The sequence below is a fragment of the Camellia sinensis genome, chromosome 15 (assembly GCF_055761805.1).
Source record: "Camellia sinensis isolate YWXY chromosome 15, ASM5576180v1, whole genome shotgun sequence".
NCBI lineage: Eukaryota > Viridiplantae > Streptophyta > Magnoliopsida > Ericales > Theaceae > Camellia > Camellia sinensis.
In genome coordinates, this window is record NC_138975.1 from 117,242,176 (window position 1) to 117,256,982 (window position 14,807).

Below are 14,807 nucleotides of genomic sequence, written 5' to 3' on the forward strand. Positions count from 1 at the left end.
ATTAGCATAATTTTATTACAAAATTTCATAATTTTAATTACAAAATACATAATCTCATCACAAATGAGCGTAAGAAAATGTTTAAAATTTTATGGTTCATGTAATAAAAGTTTATGGGTTTATGGCTTAATTACGATATTTTTTATTACGCCAATTTGTGGTGAGGTTATGTATTTTATGGTTAATATTACTAAATTTTGTAGTAAAATTATGTCAATTAAATTTATGATAAGGTGCATATGGTACACACTTTTGAAGTGGTGTTTGGAAGTAAATAATCTTTCAAAATGGGGGATAGTTGACGTGCTATTACGTTAGAAGACAGTTAAATTATACTTTACTCCCTTCGACTATATTGTTATGTATCACTTTATGCCCCCGCCCCCCACAATTAAAAATGGGGTAATTAATTGTCAATAGGATAAGGAAAAAAATTTACTAAAACATGGAGAGTGCAAGTTATTTTGTGGTGGGGTATAAGTGAAAATATGTGTGATGCAGACTTGCACCCCTTCATGTTTGTGTATATTTTTTTTTTTGGATAATTCCATTTACACACCGCACCTCTCTGTACACACCATTTTCTCAATACACACCACACATTTTTAATACTTTGATTTTTTTCTCACTACACACCATTAATTTTGAAAAATCCTAAATTACCCATATCTTCTTCACCTCTCAATCCCAAACCGTCGGCCGCCACTCTATCTCCAGTTGCCTACCCTCCTTGCTGTCACCTACTCAAAGAGATGAAAAGTAGAGAATCAATTCTCCCTCTGCGATAGAAGAGCAAAGAATTCATTTATGGTGTGTTTGGTTGGGGGATTTGGGGAGGGATTTGGAAAGGGAAAGGGAAAAGGTGTGTGAAACTATGTGAAATATAGGCATAATTTATTCACATTTCACCTACCTTTTCCATTTTCCTTTCCAAATCCCTCTCCAAATCTCTCAACCAAACACAGCATTAATGATTCGAGATGAAGAAGAAGAAGGATTTGTCAAAGACCAATCAGATTGAGAGGTTTGGTGGTGTATAAATAGAATCACCTTTCTTTTTTTTCCTTCTATTTCACCATAAAGTAATTCTCCCATTAAAAATTGTAAAAACTAACCGTCCTCATCTTTTCTTTTCTTTTCTTTCTTTTTTGTTTTTTGTTTTTTGTTTTTTTTTTGATTTGGACTATCATGACTAAATATACATCAATTGGATAAATTACATTCTATCTGCTTAAACTATCACCTCATATCACATCACTCTCTTGAACTATCACATAATATTTAATTTAGACTTTCTAATTTTTTTTTTCATTTTTTCATTTTTAATTTTTTAGAAAGACAAATTGAAACCAAACATCGAAATATTTATGATTAAATTTAATAAATGTTCGCTAAAGACAAGAAATATAAAAACATATCAATTTTTTTATGTTTTTCTAGTTTTTCATCTTTAGTCATTTAAAAAAAAAAAATCTCCACATTTTTCTAATATTTTTTTTAAATTTTAGGTGCATCTAAAAATTAAAACTTTTAAACTAAAATATGAAAAAAAAATTACTCAAAACAAATTATGTGAAAAATTATTTTCAAAAAAAGGCTAAAAATTGTATTTTAAATTAAAATCAAACATTTTTTTAAATTGATTAGTAGAATAATATTGAGTGATAATTTCTGACTTTTGCAGTCTTCTTTTCTCCATGTTCTGAGGCACGACTTTCTTTATTCTTTTACCAGACAACCAGCCTCCTCTTTTGTTCAACTGTCTACAAATGTCAACCATCCTCTTCACAACAAAACAAAACACAAACCCATAAACCAAGAAAGATAGTTCATTTGACCAATCACACCACGAGATTCCAAATAGATATAGCAAAATCAGTATGAGGTATTCTTTGGTATGTGTTTTCAAACGATGACATTTTCTTTTTCAAACATAATCTCAGGGAATCATGATAGAGAAAACAAAAGAAATAAAAAAAGAAGTGGTTTTGTCAAGAAAGGAATTTGCCAAACAAAACACGTAGGATAAGAATCCTAACAAGACGGTTTGATGGATGTGCATAAGGTGTTATGTTCCCCTTATCATGTTTGTAGAATTTTAAGGATCAGCGGATTGCATGCCCAACATTTGATTATCAAGTGATTTTTAACAGAAAGTATACTACACTGAACATTGCTGGAAATTTTACATTTAGCAGCGTTTACAAAACATCGATATAGGTATAAAACGCCGCTAATACTATTTGTGACGTATAGCACCAAACGCCGAAGATGCGGCCGCTGCTATAACGTTATGACACTTTAAAAACATCGTTAGATTAGTATAGGCGGAGTTTTAAAAAAAGCCTGTAAATGTGATAAATAAAGATAAAATGACGTCATTTAATATTTAGCGACGTTTTAAAAACGCTGTGATAGATTTTTTCCTGTTTTAAAAATATGACTTGGGACTGCAGTGGCGTTTGGAAAAACGCCGTTATAGCCTCTTTTTTAAAAAATTTTATTTCGAGATTGTGCTAATTCTGTTAGATTTCAAAACCAAAATCAACCAAAAAATAAAACAAAAAAATATTCTAAACCAAAATCAAGAAACAAACACAACCAAAAAATAAAAAGAAAAAATATGAATGAATGGAACAGCTGCACACATTAAGGAACTGGAGAAGATCATCAGAATTCAATTGAAGATAAGGAAGCCTTGATTAAACAGAATTCTTTAAAAATGTGCCGTTTCCATCCACTTCACATCATCTTTAGAATCGCCATTTACTATCCCATTGTCAGGACTTGTATCTGTTGAGATCTCCATTTTGTCAGACTGGCTAACATTCCAAATATTTGTGACAAGTTCAGATGCAGTTCTGTTAAAAACTGATCCCAACTTCTCTCTTCAATTTTGAAATCGCCACCACCATCGGAATGATGATCACTGAAGGATGTATGAAGCCGAATGTTTGAGCACAACACAAAAAGGGTAACACCAATCGCTTCCCTCACCTATCCGAACAAAACTCGCATCAAGTTCTGACAATAAGAGCAACTTCTGGACTCTTTCTGTGGTCATAAATTGCATAGTTATTAACTTAAGATGCTCGGTTAAAGTTTCAGGAAGCAGTTTACATGAAATCTAGAACTTCATAACCCTTTCCTTATTAAGCACTTTATGAAAAATATGTATGGGTTCTGATCCAGAATTGAGGCCAAACAAATAAAAGATAATTAAAATCTACTTCTAGTTGTTCTTTTATATGTTAAAACCATTATTCACACAAGTTTTGATGATTCTTCCACAATTGATGATTTCTTCCATACTCAGAAATCACTTGATCAAGCTAATTTAAGGCATAGAAGACTTCCTAATTGGGACGCATCTAATGGTGTGTCCAGCAAACATCCAATGTCCAGAGCGTACTGTAGTTCTCCCCTATCCATATCTTAAAACAGAGAATTCACATCAGCAAAAATCCCAGCAGCATACAAATACAATTCTCTACTGCAAGAATTAGAAAGAATCCATAAACTATTTGTGAGAAAACAATTTTTATTTTTATTTTTAACAGAAGGTATGCAAAGAATATTTTTGGATGATTGAAAGAGGAAAGAAAAGCATAAACTAAATATATTTTGGCAAGTTATTCCCCACAATCAAGCTTGGAACTAGTATATAATGAGAACTTGTAACAGAATATCTAGAAATATGTTACAAGATTGGAATTCTGTAGAAAATTGTGTTACTCAAAGAACCATAAGCATGTATCAAACGAGCTGAAGGGAAAAAAATATAAGGAAAAAGGAAAAGGATTAAGAAGGTTTTTAATTAAAATAACAAAACTAAATAATGTTTGATATTGCTAATAAAAATTAAAATATACCAAATAAATGAGTCAACAGAGAAGCTTCAAGTTAATTGATAATAAACACAAGGAAATTCTAGTCAAAAATTTATTCGTCGTAAAGTGTACATAAAAAATTTATATGTTGACATATATATATATATATATATATATGAATAAAGGGTACAAGAATTAGAGTCATCCAAACATTCCAAAGAGCTAAATTGTACAATTTTATATGTTTTCATTGAATCTGGATCTCCATGCCTTCATAGTGTAACAATCATGGAGTTAACATCAAACCTATGACTGATTGGAAAACTTAAAACCCACCGAACTATAACAGATTGGTACTATTTATTTGCGGTCTATTAGGAATGCATTCAAATGTGTAGAATACTAAAATCCTATTTTGAAAAGGAAAAAACATATATATATATATATATATAGTACCTGATCTTGCAGAACATAGTATTATGATCAAAGTTCACAAATAATAATTCAAATGGAAATGGCAACAAAACAAAGTATTATGAAAAAAGTTCACAATTAAGAACTTCTATGTGTATATACAGCTAAACCATTTTAATACCTGTCATACAAACGAGCAGTAGCTTCTTGAGATCCAACAATGCCCAAGTGAATTTGTTTCTTGTCAACTTTCATGGCTGCCTGCCATTTCATATTCTTAAAATAGACACCGCTCATCAGACACGATTCTTGGTTCTCAAAATGCTTTCTCCGATGTCGCTTTCTGCGTTGACCTCTGGCACTGCAAAAAAACAAGCATCAGTTTAAAGTCTAAAGGCATTGCTGACACAATAAACCAGGTCCGCCCAGGAGGGGGATATATATGAGGATTGGCAATAGAAAAATTTTGAGTTCAGTAACTATAATAAAGTGACAAAATTTTGTAAAATGTGTATATAAAAGGAAAAACCTGGATATTGTTGATTATGCTGCTCTTTTGATGAGCTAGAACCAGATGCATTTGATGACCCAGGACTTACTTTTGAAATGGTTTTCTGGGAAGCAAAAGCAACACGTACAATATGAATATAAAGCTTGAAGTACAGGATAGAACATGTAAACAATCGCTAACTATCTATTTAGATAAAATAAATAAAAAAAGTAATCAATTTGTGCTACTAATTTTATATCTCAAATGAACAGAGTATATACACTTATCAGCATGACATCAAAATATTGAAAAGCACAATATAATGGTTTAGGAATTTTGAATTCATCTCTCTCTCTCTCTCTCTCTCTCTCATCCAGTTTCAGCACTTGAGGTTTCTATTTAGAACACCCTCCACAAATTCGATTCTCTCAAGGATTCCTTGAAGATGTTCTACACAATACTTGGCCAATTAAAAATTTGAACGGCATATAACAAAATTTGTGTGTGTGTGTGTGAGGGAGGGAGAGAGAGAGAGAGAGAGAGAAATTTTATACAAGTTTTCAAAAGGAGAAAGAACTTACCCCCAATTGTACAATACATGGGGTGACATTTATGCATGTTCTTGGATCCACCATGCAATCAATAAAACTCATCATAGTCAAATTTTTGAAAAGAAAAAAAATAATATGCCCACCAATTTCATTCAGCTCAGAAAGCAGAGATGTAGGGGAGAATTCCTTTCCATTGACTGAAACAGGAAGCCCTGAAACCCTATGAAGCATGGACACTCCAAAATCAGTGCCGTGGCGGTGTCTGACACGGGGACACGCTGGGGACACGAGGACACGCCAGATGGCGTGTCCCTTTAATTTAATGATTTTTTTGTAGGGGACACGGCAGGGACACGGCGAGGACACGTGTGTCCATATGGGGACACGGCATGGGACACGGCGGGAACACGGCGGGGCTATTTTTATTTTTCTTTTTTTTAATTTAATTTAATTTTTTTTTTTTTTAATCTTTTGTCTCTCTTATTTAGTGCTTTTGTGAAAAATATTGTTGGATGTTGAATGTTTTCCCCTTCTCGTCTTAGTTCTTGGTATCGTTTATTATGACTTTTTTGTGAATTTTTTGTGAATGAATGATCTATTAATTTGTTTAAATGTAATGGTTATGTTTATTCAATTAATGTTACTATGTTAGTGTTTGTTAATTTTAATTTAGGATGAATGTAATATGAATCTACATAACACATAAAAATATATAAAATAAATAAAATAAAATTCGCCGTGTCCTCCGTCATGTCCGCGTCCGTATCCGTGCTTCATAGCTGAAACCATCCCAATTTGTACATATCTACATGGAGGGGGAAAAACAAAGAAGCAAATGCATAAATCAAGATTTGACTAAATTAAAGGAATTGAAATGCACATCAAACAAGCAAACTTACTCAGGTTGGTTGGTGCATCTTCTAGCTCAATAGTCATCATGTACATATCCTTGTTTGGCTCCTTTGCTGGATCTTCCAGGATGTCTCCCTTCATTGCCACACCACGGCATGCACACACATGTGAGAGAGAGAAATTAATTTATAACAATATGTAGGATCTAAAATTCATCTTCTAAGGGAACAATTCTAAAATGCTCAAATTAACTAGTCCCAGAAGTTTGACTGGGAAACGCATAGTAGACATCAAGCACTTGTATTACAGTTACAGAACCCAAGCAAGAAGTTGAAAATTAAGCATTTAATTCCAGATTATAAAAGACGTCGTTGATCATACTGACACATCAATTTGAATACCTTTTTATATTTTTAATTTAAAATAAGACTAGATAGACTCCAATTTGTTTCCCTTCATTTATAATTCCAAATGAAACCATTTTAAAGGTTATAAACTGCACACTATTGACAATAGAAAATTAAGAGATTCATAGTGACAATCAAGAAGCATAGAGCCACAATCAGTCTTAGCACATGTCCTTATAAAGCAACTTGCAGACTTTACTCCAAATAATCGTGAGTCACAAAACTATGTGCCCAAATGCAAGATAAACTGTAACTGAGTACAACAAAAACAAAAAATGAGAAGTTTGCATCTGTAGCACCCATCAAATTATAGGAAAAACTGCCAAACATTTTTTTTTTTTTAGTTTCAATCTTTCAAAATGAGAAGTTGCAAAAAGGTCAATTTATAGTATCAGCTAAATCATAATAATGAGAAGGTCAACTTCCAAGACTACTAGTACTGACCAATATCTAATTGCCATTTTTGTTGGATAGCAAAAGAACAGCTTTTGTCTATTGCAGTCAAGTCGAGTGCAAGTGCTTCTCGTAACATGATGTCTCTACGTATGTCATATGTTCCACTTAGTATATATATATATATATAAAATACAGTGTAATGCCATACTCTGATTTGCATGTGCCACTAAAAAAAGGTCCAGTAAAATGCCAAGGGGAAATTAATGGGATTGACTATATTTTTGATGCACTCGATTAACTATACAGAGTAATGAAACCCATCACCTTTAGTAATGCCTCTGTTCTCCAAATAATATTAGGACTAGAAACAAAGTACAAAATATAAAGATCAATTTAACTATGTGGCAACAGTCACTATAGCAGCCATCAAAATATGTTCTCAATTGGCCCGGTGCAAACACAAGCTTCTGGAAATTGTAATGGAAGTTGGAGAAGCATACCAGATCGGCAACATTGCCAACACATTCTCCCTTCGCAGTAGCATCCCCAATGTTTTCACCTTTGGCAAAGGCTTTGTATATTGGAGTGCGAGTCGAGGTTGATGTGACAGCACCAACATTTTGCAAGTGAAACAATATGAAAGTAAAACAATAAAGCTAATTCATCACATAGATTAGCCGGAATTTATAAAATGGGAAGAAAATGAGAGACAGAGAAGGGTTGAACCTTGGCCACATTGGTAGCACAAGCTAAAGGCAGAAAAAGGTGTGGCACAGCTGTAGTTGCCAACTTTACCCCAGCACCCAACTCCATTAGAAGATCACCCGCAAAACGAAGCTGAAGGGAATCATGATTTTGAGCAAAGATTACTTGTTAGAAATCAGAACGAAGTTCAGTGAAAATCAACCACAAGAATAACTATGATCTATATCTCTTCATCGTTGAGCTCCTAGTCACTGTTTCCAATGATCCACATCCAATGCCAATTGCTTTTCCCGTACATGATCAGAGACACTAACACCGCACTCGAAACCCTAGATAAATCGATTCGCCATTTCTGCTGCTCAATCTGATGAAAGAGAAGAGTTTTCCATACAAGGACTAGAAAGAGTAAAGGAGCAAAAACGAAAAGAGAAACACAAAACAAAAGCAAAAAAAAAAGCTAGAAATCAACTAAATCGAGAGAAACAATTCCAAATCGTTAGTTTTAGCCATGGAATTTTATAGATCATGTGTGAATGTAGCAAATCCATATTAGAAAACCCTAACCTTGAGCCCTAGACCGATTTAGATCATATGGATTCGAACAATCTGCAAGATATATGCTCCTGAAAACGCTAACCTTGACCCCTAGATTGATTTAGATCATAGGGATTCAAACAATCTGGAAGATATACGTTCAAATCAAGAGCAGAACAAGATTTTTCAGATCAAACAACCGAAGAACTGATGGAGATCAAAGGTCTAATGCCTCAAAGATCCAAGACTCGATTTCTTTCTCTTCCTAAAGTTGCGCATCTGTTGATCAGAGTAGAAAATTTTTTGTTTTTAATTTATTTGAATTCCCTACAAGTACAACTACAATTAAAAGAAATAACAAATGATTTAATAATCCTATTTCAACGGCACAGTGTTAACTCACTGTTTTCTTTTAACCGGCACACAAAACAAGATGGTTTAGTTTACCTTTTTTGGAATTTGAAAAATCGGGGCAGATTTCACAACATTTTTGGAAAACGCCGTAAAAAAAAAAAAGTCACTATACTCTGTTTTTCTTGTAGTGGAAGACCAAAACCAACAGTCAGAACTCTATAACATTTGATAATAATGATGAAGGAAAACGACTTATCATACCAATATCTAAGAAGGTGAAGCATCATCAAGTCAATTATGTACTAAATGCCATGCCAACATCAAAGTCTCGAACAGAAGAATACAAAATGCTTACTTCGATTTCATGGTTGATAATCCAACAGAGCCTAACTTCGAATGCCAAGTTCTATCAATTCTTCCTCCATTCGGACAAGATAATGTGGTATCCATGCCTGTACCATCAATAGCATAACAGAGTTAGCTGGTCTGAGCAACATGAACAGCATAAGTTAGAGCTTAACACATGGTTAGCAGGTTTGCAGAGCAAAAATCAGGAAATAAAATAGCATACATTGATTTAAATAGTGCACTGGTAGCTCCAGCAGGTGTACTAAAGGCAACATCCTGAAATGGACCAGCCATCTTGCCTCGCGGAAACCATCCCAAGTCTCCACCCTTCTTCCCTGATGGACACTCTGAATATTCTGTTGCTAGCTGGAAGAAAAAGACAGAAAAGGAGCACAGAGATGTCAGTGTTATTACTCCTTCAAATGTTCCTGAGACAATATCTTGGCCAAAAACTCTCTTTGGAAGAATGTACAGAGAACACTCAAACCATTTTCTTATGCTCCATTTGTTTCAGCGGAAAACATTTTCTATGTTTGGTAGCTTCCCTGAAACTAGTGTACTAAAAGGTTGTACTAGTGATGGTAGGGTGATGGCGGCAGGGTGTGGGGGAGGTGGGGGTGTGATGGAGGTTGTGGCAGTAGCAGTGGCAGTGATGGTGGTAGTGGCAGTGGCGGTGGTGGTAGTAGTGTAGTGGTGGTAGTGCTAGTGCGGTGGCATTGGTAAGACTTCAGTCTAGAAAATGTTTTGCACCTTTTAAAAGCGCCAACATTTTCCACCCAATTAGATTTATTTTTACCACAAAAAACATTTTCGGTTGATTTTCATTTTTGCATTGCAACAAATGCCAGAAAATGAAGAAAACAATTTCCCGCCCAAACAAATGGACCGATAGTTAACTTATGAGCATATTGTGTTCATGCACATAATCAGGCGCAATTTGTTTTCGATGACCAAGGATTTGTAATGTAGTACTTCAAACACTGTTATAAAAATCATTAAGTTGAAGAGATCATGATTAATTAGCACATTTTAGAAAGCAAGTAGCTAAGTGAAAATGACGAACCCCTTGAATACCTAAATAAAAACCAACTAAATACAACTGAATCAGGTTCACCATCAAGATCATAAATTATTCCAAAAATATGAAAGAGTAAACAATGATCCCCTCAAAGGTCAAAACCAGAAATTGCTACTGACACAACCTTGACCAACAAGTGTAAAAGTAGTAAATAAAAGAAGAAAATGGACAATGTAATAGGGAAATCACCTTTGCGAACTCAGCAGGTGGAACCTTATCTCCATTACTTTTCCAGCAATCTTGTAGCTTCTCGTATGCTTCATTAATCTTCCCTTGCTTCTCACATAAGATATGCCTTGCTAGAAACAAAATCCAAAACCCAGAGTCAAATCAGGAGACTCAACATACTAGATAAATTGCAGTTAAAATAACATAGAAGCTCCTGAAAAACAGCATTAAGGGGAAGAAACAACCTTTGACATATGTGCATGTGCCAAGTCCATCTGTCTTCACACTTTTTCCTTTACTTTTTGAGGCACTATCATCACTTCCTCCCATTGCCTGTTTTTCCTTTCCCTTTCCTCCTGACTCCTTCGCCTTTGAGTCCTTACCCGTGACTGTTTAACCTTCTACATAAAACCGCAATATGAAGACCTTAATGAACAGGGAATGAATACTGGAAGAGCGTAAAATCACACTCCACAAAACAGCAATTGCTTAAAAGCAAGCCAATTAAGAGGACCATTATCACATACAAAACAGATATGTTTAAAATAAAGTAAGATTTGCTTGAGCTCAATCCTAAGAAATATATTACCTTTGGGCTATGTTCGGATTTTATATTCCAGTTATGTGGATTTATAATTCTGGGCCAAAACCTTGCATGCTGTTTGGATTGTTGAAAGGCACATGGATTGGAAATTCAAACAAATCTCTCTCTCCCTCCCTCCCTCCCTCTCTCTATATATGTATGATTTTCTACAAATCCACAACCCTAGCTCAAACATTATATACCTATATGTATGTACATATTGTGTGTGTATGTTCCCAAATTCATCTACTAATTCTTAGCATTGAAAGAAAGAATTTGAAATCTAAGAATTTTCACTGCTTAGATTTTAAATCCTTAGAATTGAATCGACTTCCAAACTCAAATCCATGTTCTATTGCAATCTAAGGAAAATGGATAACAAACTACAAGAAAGAATAGGGTAGGAAATATGGAAGTGCTTGAGCTAGCAAGGTAACAAAAATAATTATAAGAACAATCTATGAAAAACAAAAAATAAAAATGAGTGCATTTTACTACAAACAATAGAACAATGAAAAACTTTGCGGTTGAGCTGGCCAAGAAATTAACACTTTTGAGGTACTTTATGATCTTTGATTTCTAATAATGAGGAGAAGTGAAGATTGAAAATCAAGAGATACTTAAAGAGTAAACAATTCCGTTATCTAGATTCGATTATTAATAAGGATGGAGAGATTGGAGATGATATGGCCCATAAAACTAAAGTAGGTTGGTTAAAGTGGAGGAATGCTTTTAGCATTGACATATACTGACATAATTGAAAGAAAATTTTATAGAACAGTTATAAGGTCAGAAATGCATAATGAGACAAATGTTAAGAAACTAAGAAACAACAAGTACAATGAATGTAAATGAGATGAGATGAGATGAGATGAGGATATTGAGGTAGATGTGTGGTAAGACCATGAAACGTAGAATCATAAATAAATTCATTTGTGAAATGTAAAAGTAGCACCAATTGAAAATAAGTTGAGAAAGAGCAGAATATAATGATTTTGTCATGCATAATGAAGTCAGATACAGGCAACAGTGAGGATGTTAGATAGGATCGTGATTAATGGAAATGCTAGGGAGAGGGGAAGACCTATGTTGACAAGGGATAGTGTAGTAAATAAGGATATGTATGTACTTAATTTAAGTGAGCATATGGCCCTTGACAGAGGGTAACAAAGAAAAAAGATTCATGTAGGTCACCTAATCTCATTGTCATGACATTGAAGTCCAATCACTATCAAAATTTTCAATACATTATTTGAATTTTCACCAATCAAATAATACCCAATTTCAAGTCCTGTAATGTAATCATAAGTAAATGCTAGACAAAAGTATCCCAATTATTAAGAAACATTACTAACAATTATAGCAATATGAGGAATTCTACATTCATAACAACACCTCTGTGTGAACGTTGTCATTTTTTTTTTATTTATTCAAGAATGCCTTCAGATCTAATAATTGTCAATTTGTCACATTCAATAACTACTAAACGGTTTTTTCATTCATCAAACTGCCCAAAATTGCAAAACAATTTATCTCATTCATCTGTCCAAAAAACTTACATGTCAAATTAACAATTTACCTCATTCATCTGTCCAAAAAACTTACATGTCAAATTACAATCACATTGCGTTTATAGATACATGTTTTTCCTGCTGTCTTCACAACTAGCCCCCAAATTACAAGTTATTCCAGTATGGAGAAATGTCCGAATCCCAAACATTTGGTCACTTTGGACAGTTCACTTCACTCCATGAATTCTATACTAAGTTAGCATAGGATAAACACGGCCAACGAGTAATCCAATTTAATAAAATATACAAACAATGACAAGTTTTCTCATAGAAGCAATATATGCAAATCAAATCTCACAGAGAAGGTATATATCACTGTGTTCAAACATAGCCAAACAAAGAACCCAGAATTAAAATCGAACACAGAATTGTTAAACCATATCAAGCACACACCCGTGTGTGTATACATTATACATATACAAGGCTTAGAGAAGCGAAACCCAGAAGAAGAATTTAATCACAGTTACTAATTCAATAATCGTATCTCTGCCTTTTGTATTGGGTAGGTACATTCTCCGTCTGCCTGGTGGTCAGTCCCTTCCTTCGGCCTTCGGTTGGGCTAAACCTGATGATTAACTGGTTACGGGAATCAGGTAGCGGCTTTTTGGTGTCAAATATTTGCCCTCCCCTCTTATTCTATCCTTCATTCACACTGCAGTATGGTTTACTAACGTATATATTTTTAGGGTTTATAAATTAGGAGCCAATTTCGCTGACTGTGGCATTTTGAATATTTAGTAGGGTAAAACAGTTTTAGTAATGCCGTTTTTTTAGAAAATGACTTTTCAAAAATCGTGTTTTGCAGTTAAAATAATAATAAACTTTTAAAATAGAAAACGGTTTTAGAAAAGTCAATTTTAATTAATTTTTAATTAATTCTGAATTAATTAAAAACGATTTTGATAAAATTATTTTTTTATTAATTTTTTTTTAATTTATATTTTTAACATAAATATTTTTTGACCAAAAATATTTTTAACAAAAAACGGTGTTAGAAAAGTCGTTTTAGAAAATGTATTTAGAAAAGCCATTTTTACATTAATTTTTTTTTAATTTATATTTTCAACTTAAATATTTTTTGACCAAAAATATTTTTAATAAAAAACGGATTTAGAAAAGTCGTTTTTACATAAATTTTTTTTAATTTATATTTTCAACATAAATATTTTTTAACCAAAAATATTTTTAATAAAAAAACGGTTTTAGAAAAGTTGTTTTAGAAAACGTATTTACCAAACCCGTTTTCACAATTTTTTTTTAATTATTTTTTTTCATGTCATAAGTAAGAGAGCAGCAATTCTAATGCATTCAAAGATGGGTTTCTTTAGAAAATTACAGCACAAATAAAAATAAAAATTAAAACGTAATGCTTGGTTTGAGTTTTCTAAAACATTTTTTAGAAAATTCTATTTTCTTATTTTTTGTATTTTTTTGTTTTTGTTGAATTTTTTAATATTTTAAGTTTTTAAACACACCTAGCATAAATACACTAAATACCAAAAATACCAAAAAAAAAAAAAAAACGAAAATTCAGTACATTTTTCATATTTTGTGTATTTATTAATTTTTTAAAATATTTTTTTACAAATATTTTACTTTTTAAACACATCTAAGTAAAATGCATCTAAAAAAGTAAAAAAAAAAATGCTTAAAATTTTAAAAATCTTCACTAAAAACAAAAAACTCTGTTTTCAAAAAACTTAATTCAGAAAACTCAAACCTAGGACTTGTTTGGTTTGAATCTGAAGATAAAATTTTTGAGAATTTTTTTTTTAATTTTGTTTAGTTCAAATTTTTTGAAAAAAAAATTCCAAAATCACTTTTCAAAAGTTTCCAAAATTTCAAAGTGTTTTCAAAACCCACCCTAGAGTGGGAATAAATATTTTATGTTTTAAATATATATATATATATTTTTTTAATGTGCACTATATTTCGGGGCTTTTCCCATATTAAGCCAATTTATCATCTTAATTCCCAAACTAGGCCTAGTTTGGACGAAATTTCCAAACTAGGCTAAAGCGCTATTACAAATTGCGCTTTCACTGTTTGGGGCCGAAAATTTGATGAACATTGAAAGCACTATTAGAAATCACGCTTTTAATTAAGAAAGCGTGGTTGCAAACCACGCTTTTAACATAATTTTTTTTTTAATTAAGAAAGCGCTATTGGTAGTGTAGTTTTTGTAAGAATGAGAACGTTATTTGTTATATTCAATGAATAATGGTTACATTATTTGGTTCTCACGATTGAGAAGATGAACAAGTTAAGAGAATGTGTATTTCTCCTAAAATAAATTTTGTCAACATTTTTGTAATACAGCAGTGATTTAGACCCCCTCAAACTTCAACCCCCACCACCCCCTACACACGTGGCGGGTGGTGATTGAAGGAGAAGAAAAAAAAGAAAAAGAAAAAGAAAAAGTGACCAATCAAAAAAGAAAGGGGGTCAAAGGGGGTGGGGGGAAAGGGGGTCCCAATCTTTATTCTTTTGTAATAAAACTTAATACATAATATACGAAGTCACTAA

At 32.9% G+C, this 14,807-nt stretch overlaps 1 protein-coding gene across 15 annotated transcripts; it reads right to left on the reverse strand.

Moving 5' to 3' along the window:
* Positions 1-2,624: 2,624 nt before the first annotated feature.
* LOC114317722 (uncharacterized) lies at positions 2,625-12,931 on the reverse strand. 15 transcript variants are annotated; one of them, XM_082908767.1, is made up of 12 exons: positions 12,702-12,931; positions 10,373-10,528; positions 10,149-10,258; positions 9,105-9,247; positions 8,889-8,985; positions 7,667-7,777; positions 7,441-7,511; positions 6,185-6,272; positions 5,316-6,090; positions 4,774-4,858; positions 4,426-4,605; positions 2,625-2,997 (listed from the first exon to the last, which is right to left on the reverse strand). In XM_082908767.1, exons 2-5 carry the CDS (start codon positions 10,455-10,457, stop codon positions 8,943-8,945), a joined length of 381 nt encoding a protein of 126 aa, XP_082764893.1. In that variant the 5' UTR covers positions 10,458-10,528; positions 12,702-12,931; the 3' UTR covers positions 2,625-2,997; positions 4,426-4,605; positions 4,774-4,858; positions 5,316-6,090; positions 6,185-6,272; positions 7,441-7,511; positions 7,667-7,777; positions 8,889-8,942. The 15 variants fall into 15 exon arrangements, with proteins under 15 accessions (XP_082764893.1, XP_082764891.1, XP_082764890.1 ...); XM_082908765.1 differs by having other exon boundaries at positions 7,667-8,041; XM_082908764.1 differs by having other exon boundaries at positions 7,441-8,041; positions 12,743-12,931.
* Positions 12,932-14,807: the final 1,876 nt, after the last annotated feature.